The sequence below is a fragment of the Arachis ipaensis genome, chromosome B9, assembly GCF_059453495.1.
Source record: "Arachis ipaensis isolate K30076 ecotype BB chromosome B9, ASM5945349v1, whole genome shotgun sequence".
In the NCBI taxonomy this organism is placed as follows: Eukaryota; Viridiplantae; Streptophyta; class Magnoliopsida; order Fabales; family Fabaceae; genus Arachis; species Arachis ipaensis.
In genome coordinates this window covers 104,268,353-104,277,920 of record NC_142444.1, presented here as the reverse complement: position 1 = coordinate 104,277,920, position 9,568 = coordinate 104,268,353, and the positions used below count along the sequence as shown (strand labels likewise).

Genomic DNA, 9,568 nt, shown 5'->3' with positions numbered 1-9,568 from the left:
CAAAACACAGTACCGGACAGGCTTAAACCGGCTCGACCGGTTCGGCTGCCGGTTCTCGGTCTTTCGCAGAAAATACATTTTCTGACTCCAAAAAATTCACTGAAACCAATTTTCACATTTATATTTTCAAATTAAAACTTCTAAATTTTGAATTCATCTCGGACACTTAAAATTATTATTTTTTATTAAAACGGTTTTGCGTGAAAAACTCAGATTCTTACAATTCTCCTAACCACTGACACTTGGGCGTCTGTTTTTTTTTTTTTTCAATTTATTCTAACCTGTTTTCCTAGTTTTTCAATGTATTTTTTTTAATAGGAATACATGATTGATAGTTGCTGCTGATGGCTGTTGATTTAAGAATGAATGGATCAAGTTATTTTATTATTGTTTTATTTTAAGCATTTGCAGATTGTTTAGATTTTAGTGTGTTATAATGTTGCTGTTTTATTTTAAATGAGGCTTTTAGTATTTTAGGGCTTGTTGTCTTCACTTATTATTGGAAGTGTTTGTTGGAATCTTTATTATTATATTTATTTATTTGTTAGTATGTATGTTTTAGTTAGTAGTTGTTAAACTTGTTATTTATATATTGTATTATTTTATTTTTGTTATTTAAAAAAATTTGATTAAAATTATTTTAGAAACAAATAAGTTTGAAAGTGTGAAAGAAACATTTTTATTGAATTTTTTACATAAAAATATAATTAAAAAGTGAGCTTAATCATGTGGATATATCCGCAATCTGATCCGATCCGATCCGTAAATGTGCAGATCGAATTGGATCAGATCAAACATTCAAAAACACGGATATTGTATCTAATTCGATCCGATAGAAATTATGCGGATCGAATCGAATTTTCAACCATATCCGATCCGCGGGCATCACTATCCTTTGCCATGTGATGTTCTGTATAAATTCCATCTCCCAAGACCCTCACCACTGGATTACTTTCTTCTCCCTTTTCAGTTTCTTCTTTGATTTGTTTTGGATATTGAATTATTTTTTATAGATAGATACACGTGGATTATATCGGAACCAAACTAAACCATAAGGCCCATATAGTATTGGATATAGTAACTCAAATAATAAACAAAATAAATAAAAAAAAAAAAAAGCGAAAACCCAGAGAAAGAAACAAAGAAAGGCCAGAAGAAAAGTCTTATAACTCAAAGATATCTAATAACATTATAACACTGACTGACACTTCATTCTTCACACGCGGCGATGCGAACTCTCACTCTCTTCTCTAACTAAGCCATTCACCATCATCGTTTTTTCCCTCTTTCTCCTCTTTCAATTTTTTTTATCTTCTTTAGATTTTTTTTAAAATAAAATAAAAAAATAATTATCTTTCAAAATTTCATTTTTTAATTTTAATTTTTCAAATATAATTTTGTTTTTCAAATTTAAAGCAAGTTTGTTGTACCGGCAAACTTTATATTTTTAGTAGAGTTCACTTGACCTTAGACAAACTTCATTAATTTTATAGTATTTGCCTAATTTTTGGTAAATTTCATCTCAAATTTTTTTAAAATTGACGAACTCAAATTTTTTTTAAGTCATTATCATACCATCTAAGAATATAAAAGAGTACACAAAATTTCACAAACAATAAATATGACTTTAATATTATTGGTAGAAATAACAATCATTATTATCGTCTCTAAAAATATATAGATATCCAAAAATAAATCATATCTAACAATAATTTTTTTTATTAAAAATTTAAGTGAATCATTTTTTTAGAATTTGAAGTGAAGTTCGTCGAAAGTGTGGCGACTTTAAAAAATCCTATTTAAAAAATTAAAATTAAAAGATAAGATTTGAAAAAATAATAATTTTTTTATTTTAATTTCAAAAAAATCCCATCCTCTTTGGTTTTTTTTCCCCTTTTTTCAATTAATATTACTCTATATTAATTAATTTATTAATCTCTCTCTCTTTTAAAACTCCTTTTTAAATAATAAATAGAAAAAACTGATTGAGCTCTCACATAATTAAAATTTAAAAGTAACAGATTAAAAGAAAAAAAGAAAGAAACTATAAAGAGTTACAGACTCTTCTCTCTCTCTCTCTTTCTTTGTAGCAGTCTCAGTACCTACCCACCCTTTCATACTTCTTCATTCACTTCGTTTCTATGGTCTTCAAGAGAAAACGCTGAACACTTCAACGAATTCACCCATGTAAAGGAAGAGAAAAGGAAAATAGAATCTTTTCTTTTATTCCCCTTATTTCATTCGGAATTTGGTGAAGGTTGGTAGCAATTTGTCTCTCTTTTTTCTAATTAATTCCTTTTTTTTCAATGATTGACAATGCTGACATCTAGTCATGTTCTTTTATTCTCCATCATCGCTCTCAAAATCCTAACGAAATCTCTCCCGAATCGGAAACTTGGATTTTAAGAAAAAATCCGTCTTTTTATCTTCCCAGCTATTATTATTTGTTTTTCCAAAAAGAAATTATCATATGATTGAGAAAAAGAGTTCTTAAATTATTGTATATATTTCTTTTATTGCTAGTCAATCCTGAGGAATTGAGGCTCAGAGAGAGAGAATTTTCTGTCACTTTCTCGGGAAAATTATGGTCTCATCATCATCGACAAGGTGTAGTTCCAGAAGCTACATATCAAATTTGGAACGCTTTCTCCAATGTGTCACACCAGATGTTCCTTCAAGGACTCTCCATAAGGTAAATATTTTTTTCTTGGTTAATTTTTATTTTTAATTTAATTTTGATTTAACTTGTTTTTCGATTTCTATTGGGAGTTTGTTTTTTTCGTTTCCCAGTTTTATTAAATCGTGGTCCAAATTAATTCATGTCACCGTTACAGGGAGCAGAGATTTCTTTCACTCGGGTGGGAATAGTGGCATAGGGGCCTTTTATTATTATTATTATTATTATTATAAGTTTGGATTATCTTTTCTTTGTATATTTTAGAGATCCCCTAAATATTTTGAAAATTCTGTCCGATCATGAATTTGCTTTCTAATCCAATTTAGCCGTCGATAAAAGGGGGGTGTAAAACTTAGATAACTACTTAAGATAAAGGACGCCTAGCTTTCTCTGCACAAATAGTTTTAATAATCATAAATGATCGTATCTTTAATTTAAAATAATTCCTTTTATTTGTGATCTTGGTGTGATTAGTTTTGATTGTATGTTATTATTTTTTTTCCATGTTATTTTAAATTTTCTTTAATTTATGTGATGATTATGATTCTGAAAGTGGTTTCACTTCGTTCGGTTGATGTTTCATTGTTTCTCCTTTCTATTTCTCCCTTCGGACTAATAGAGGGAATACCGAGAGTCAGTGATTCTGCGGTAATCATTATTTTTAAAATTTTAACCATAACAAGATAAGGGAATGACTAGTCAGAGTCAGTCACTCCTTTAATTATTCGGATATTAATAAAGTGATTTTTTTTTTTGTTTAAAAAGTGGTGTTTAATTTATTAAAAAAAGAAAAATTTATATTTAATTTTAAAATATAAAAGCAAATCATTTTTAAAAATTTAAAATTTATTATAAAAGATAAATTAAACTAAATTTACATATCACTCATGAAAATCATAGAATTAGTTTTTTATATAAATATATAATTAGTTTATTTTTAATATATATTTTATATTTTGATATATATTTTATTTTATATTAATTTAATAGCTTATTTTAATATATATTTAATATAATTTAATAAATAAAAATAAAATTTTATAAAAATTTAAAAATATTATATGTATATTAAAAATTAATTACTAAATAGTTATTATATATTTATAGAGAAATAAATATATTATTTAATTTATTTTAAATATATATTTTATATTTAATATATATTTTATATGAGAGATTAATTTTTAGTGTTAGATAATATAGAAATTATTTTTAATATGAAAATAGAGATGGTGTTTTGGTTAAATATTGATATTTGAAGTGTATTATAGTATCGTGGAAATCATTCAATACGCTCTCCACGTGTTGGCCAATATGTTACCACGTGTCCAATACGCTCTCCAGCACACTTCCACGTGTTGACTTTTCTCCAAAAAAATTTACCCATCTGTAATTACACCAAATAATTCTATTTTTAAAAAATACTAATATTTTTTTCATATAAAAAAATCAGTCTAGATAATATGGTTGAAAAAATAAATAAATAAATAAATTTACGACGGGTAAAATCCATAATAATTAATAAATAAAAGGGGGGAGAAAATCGGAATGATGTGGTCATTGTGTTGTGGGTCAAACAGCATCGTTAAAACCAGGGTCAAGGTCAATCAAAACTTGCCTTTGTCTAAGTGTCTCAGTGTACAAGAATATTCGTTTGATGCCACCACCATTCAGATATTATCTTCTCTGACGTGTCCCTTTCTCACTTAATTGAAAATTAATTAACGTACATTATCCACAAAGTACCATAATATTTCAACTAGTATTCCTATATATTAGGGTTAATCATAGAGTAAAGACACGGTTGTTTGATGTTTCTAAGTCTATATGCTTCTTAAAATTAAAATAAAATATTTTTTTATTTCTCGGTGTTAGCATAATCTGCGGGATTCTGTTAAGGAATTCATTAGCTTGGACTTTTGTGATACTTGAGATAAAGAAATATATATGTCTCTGCTTTCCATTGGATGATTATATATATAGATATATAGATATATACTAATATACACTAAAAATTGGGTGGTTCTAATTAACAATTAAGCATGCACCACATGATAGCTAATTTTATACGTGTTAAAAATTGACATGTATTATATTACTTTCTTCAATTCTTAAATGGGAGTTCTATTTTATTTTATTTGCTTTTGTTTCAACATACACTAATTTGTTAATTTATCCAAAATAAGTTAAAACGACAATGACTAAATTTGCAACACAGCATACTACTACTATTGTTTTATTTTCTTTTTCAATCTTTAGTTTAAGTTTTCGTCCTTTTTTCAAATTTTCTTTTAAAATAAACCTCAAAAGTTATTTTTGAAGTTGTTGAGTGCCACGTGATTCTCATGGCTTCACCTAGCCCCAAGTGTGACTGTGACTGGATACTGGTCGCGCCATGTGTTGCTAGCATGTTAAAAGTTTGGTTTGAATAATTGGCCTTGTCATAAATCATACTAATCATGAATGTGAAATTATATTTGTATTTTTCTTTGTGTAATTTATTTTATGCAATTTTTTATGGTATGAAAAGTAAATTTTTTTTTTTTAACTTTTTATTAATTATTTTTAATACAAAATAAAAAATACACTAAAAATATATAAAAAATAGTCCCTACAACATTTGTCTTTATTTCCTAATTATAATTAGTATTAGAGTAAATTTAGATTGACTTTTGAAATAAGTATTTTTTTTATTTATTAAAAAGATCGTTTTTAATAGACAAAAATTATTTATATTTGGATAGACTTTTAAAAAAGAGTTTTTAAACCTTAAAAACGTCTTTTGTTTTTGTTTTTTTTAAAACAAGGTATTATTAGCTTTTAGATAAAGCAAATTATTTTTCTTAAAAAATATATCCAAATATATTTAAAACTTAATAAAAATATTTTATTTTTTGTAAATGTTATGTGACTAGGAATATTTTATAGGTGAATGCTACTCAACTCCCTCTAAAATAACATGTAAGTTACCCTTCATTATGTGTCACATTGTAATTGGTCCTTATCTTAACCATAGTTGGAGCACCAACGTCATTACCATCTACTGCCCTCCCACACAACCTCTCTTCCCAGAATAGCCAGCGTCTCTTTTTGCCATGGATCACTTCTTACCCACATAATTAATGGTTTAATTTGGTTATTAAATTTTTTTATTAAAAAAATATATCTTTATTTAATTACGTGATAGAACATATATTTATATGTAAAATATAATTAAATAATAAAGTACGAATAAATTAAAAATTAAAAGAATAAAAATACTATAAAAAATACTTGTAAGAACGTTAGATTTTGTCATTTTAAATTTGTGTTATTAACTTTAACAATTTATTTTTTTTAAAAATAATTTATGTACGATAAAAAATATGTTTTTTCTGATTTTAATTATACTTTTAAGTACTCTAAATAGAGTTATTATATTATATTTTACATATGAATATATGTTCTATCGTGTAATTAAATAAAGATTTGTTTTAATAAAAAAATTTAATAACCAATCTAAACATTACTTAGATATGTATTTCATATTTATCTCTTAAATATTTATACAATTTATTTTTTAAACTGTTATATTGGTCTCTTTTCTAATATAATACAAAAAATAAATTTTCATACAAATAATTTGTTTAATTATTAATTAAATAATAAAATACTAATAAATTAAAAATTAAAAAAATAAAAATACTATAAAAAATGCGGTAAAAAAAGTTGAATTTTATCATTTTAAATTTCTGTTATTAATTTTAATAATATATTTATTTTTTAAATAATATATGTATGATAAAAAAATATGTTTATTTGTTTGGAGTACAAATTTTATTATTATATTTGTATGTTCATGATTTTAATTATACTTTTAAATACTTTGAATAGATTTATTTTATTATATTATATTTTACATATAAATATATGTTCCATCACGTAATTAAATAAAGATATATTTTTTTAATAAAAAAATTTAATAACCAAATTAACCATTAATTATGTGGGTAAGAAGTGATCCATGGCAAAAAGAGACGCTGGCTATACTGGGAAGAGAGGTTGTGTGGGAGGGCAGTAGATGGCGATGATGTTGGCGCCCCAACTATGGTTAAAATAAGGACCAATTACAATGTGACACATAATGAAGGGTAACTTACATGTTATTTTAGAGGGGTTCGGTAGCATTCACCTATTTTATATCTATCTCTGCTCATAATTAGTGTATGTGTGAATAGTTTGTGATATTGCAATTACTAGGATAAATTCCTTGACTTGTTACTTGAAGGTTAAATGATAGGTGTAGATTCCTTTAATGGCTAGCATTGCATGGTTTGTCTTACTGTAGTGGAGATAATGTTGTGTTAGCAATGGCAATAATATCATCCCTTAATTTGTGTTGCATATATAATGAATTTTGCAGAGATGCTCAAATGATCTAAATAGTCAATGGCTACCTCCTGTTAAGGACACAATTGAATACTTCACTCTGAAAGATCTTTGGGACTGCTATTCTGAATGGAGTGCATATGGTGCCGGTACACCGGTGATGCGCGAAAGTGGGGAAACTCTAATGCAATTCTATGTTCCGTATCTGTCCGCTATCCAAATCTACAGCACTAAGTCTGTTGCAGCTTCTAGGTATGGTAAAAGCCAAGGGTAATGCTATGGTACATTGTACTTTTCAATAGAGAATATGAGGTTTACATGCTTGTTGATGTATCAAAAGAATTGTTCTTATCTAGGGGACGGAGAGAGGATAACGTAGTTGAATTGGAATGTGATTGCTGGAGTGATGATAGCAGCGATAAACTATCAAGGTCATTAAGTAACAATTCTAGTGAATCGTGGGATGCTAATTCCTTCAATTCAAGCTCTGACCAGGTAGGTTCTTGGCCCACGAGGGATATGCTTGGTTACCTTTACTTGGAGTACATGGAGAAGAGTTCTCCATATAACCGGCTCCCGTTAGCAGATAAGGTAGTTGCCCTTAACTTCGCCATTGCAAATGTGTTTGTATGTTCACTCATAGACTATGATTGTTTCTCACACCAGATAATTGAATTAGCTAGAAGCTATCCGGCATTAATGACGTTGAAGAGTGTGGATCTTTCTCCGGCTTCTTGGATGGCTGTTTCTTGGTGAGTTTAAATTATTGTTCTTTTAATTCTGCCCGTAATGAAAGTGGCCTTGATTTTGTTTTACACTTCACAATTCACAAATAAAGCTTCACCTTTTCAATTAGCTCTTGTGAGAACTTCAGATTGCGTTTTGAATTATCCAAAAATAACAACTTCTTGATAACAGGTGGCCCTAAATTGTTGCGAAATTTCAATTTAAATAAATAATTTATCTGAGGTTATGTTCCTTTCGACAAGATTATGTTTATGACTATGTTTCTTAATGATATAGAAAAGAAGCTGGGCCTTAGTCTTGTACTCTTGATCAACATTTGGTTCTGTTTCTTTGTGAATTCATATACAAGAATCATAAGTTTCTTTTACAATGTTTCTCCTTGTCTGGATTCTCTTGGTTTCAGTGCTTGATAGATCTTATACTGATTTATCATCAATAGGTATCCGATTTACGCCATACCAAGTCAGAAAGATAAGGCCTTGACAACGTGTTTCCTCACTTACCATACATTGTCTTCTTCTTTTCAAGGTATCTAAAACTAGCTGGTGTATGATATGTAAAAAGTGATTACTTCCATGAAAATATCTTTATGTGAAAATAATATTATGAACCCATAGATAGTTTGACATGTCTAACTGAATCATCTAAATATTTGCAGTATTATTTTCACATGAAGTTGTCTTCATGGAAGTGGGCATTCATATAAAACAAGTATATCTATCATTGCATGTTCGGATTGCAACTGGTCAATAATGGTTTTAAACACGTATGATTTACACTTGGATCCCATGACGTCATTTGATCAATATAATTAATCTTATTTAGCGAGCCAAGGCTCAATTGTAGTTGTAATTACAACAATTTTGCAAGTTTATAACTAATTTTCTTGTGTTTCGGCAGACTGTGATAACATTTGTGCTGAAATCAACATAGAGAATGACGTATGTTTTCCGACAGGGTGGGGAATGGTGGTGGGGGAGAAGTCCAAGAGGAAGAACAGCGGCAGCATATCAGTGTCGCCTTTTGGCCTAGCCACCTATAGAATGCAGGGAGATATCTGGTTAACTCCATCATCACATGTGAATGAAAAGGTAACATGTTTATACAATGCTGCAAACTCATGGTTGAAGCAGCTCAACGTGTTCCACCCTGACTTCAACTTCTTCGCATGCCGATCTTCCCTGTAAATTCTGGTTCGTGTGGATCAACTAACTAATAACTACTCTTTTGCTTGTTTATTCTGGTGAATCTGACTCCGGCATTAGAAGTTTTGCAGTAGTTCTGAGAAATGTTCAGAAGTACATCTTAAAAAGATGTGTGACCTTAAGCAATGTAAATTTTAGTTTATATAAACTGAGGGACTTTTTTTTTTTTTTTGAAGAGGTTAGCATTTGCATTTTGGAAGTGACTAAACTTTTGTATAATTATTTTGGGACTTTAATTTTGATGCATTGTGTGCATCTAATTAAGTAATGCTACATCAGCAAAAATAACAACTTTTTACCTTGACTGCATGAATGATCATACAAAAGAATGTATGTGATTGTACGACTGTATAAAATGATTTACACTTCAGTGTATTAAAATTAAACTCTTATTTTAGTTATGTGTCTGTTTTTTTTGTGTTTACTTTTGACTTTTGTTATAAAGACAGACTATGAATTAATATTGCTGCTCTTTTATGTATTTATTTATTTATTTATGAGTAAACTACTAAAATGGCACTCGAAAATTCGTATCAATGGCAAAACAAACGCTAAAATATGCTAACGACAA

The 9,568-nt window shown here is 28.2% G+C and overlaps 1 protein-coding gene across 5 annotated transcripts; it reads left to right on the top strand.

The window, feature by feature from the left end:
• Nucleotides 1-2,029: 2,029 nt before the first annotated feature.
• LOC107619456 (uncharacterized) lies at nucleotides 2,030-9,306 on the top strand. Of its 5 annotated transcripts, XM_088499943.1 has the most exons (8): nucleotides 2,030-2,257; nucleotides 2,524-2,692; nucleotides 7,080-7,315; nucleotides 7,402-7,636; nucleotides 7,712-7,797; nucleotides 8,232-8,320; nucleotides 8,451-8,558; nucleotides 8,693-8,796. In XM_088499943.1, the coding sequence occupies exons 2-7, from the start codon at nucleotides 2,585-2,587 to the stop codon at nucleotides 8,543-8,545; spliced, it is 849 nt and encodes a 282-aa protein (XP_088356069.1). In that variant the 5' UTR covers nucleotides 2,030-2,257; nucleotides 2,524-2,584; the 3' UTR covers nucleotides 8,546-8,558; nucleotides 8,693-8,796. The 5 variants fall into 5 exon arrangements, with proteins under 5 accessions (XP_088356069.1, XP_088356068.1, XP_016177239.1 ...); XM_088499942.1 differs by lacking the exon at nucleotides 8,451-8,558 and having other exon boundaries at nucleotides 7,080-7,297; nucleotides 8,750-9,306; XM_016321753.3 differs by lacking the exon at nucleotides 8,451-8,558 and having other exon boundaries at nucleotides 7,080-7,297; nucleotides 8,693-9,306.
• Nucleotides 9,307-9,568: the final 262 nt, after the last annotated feature.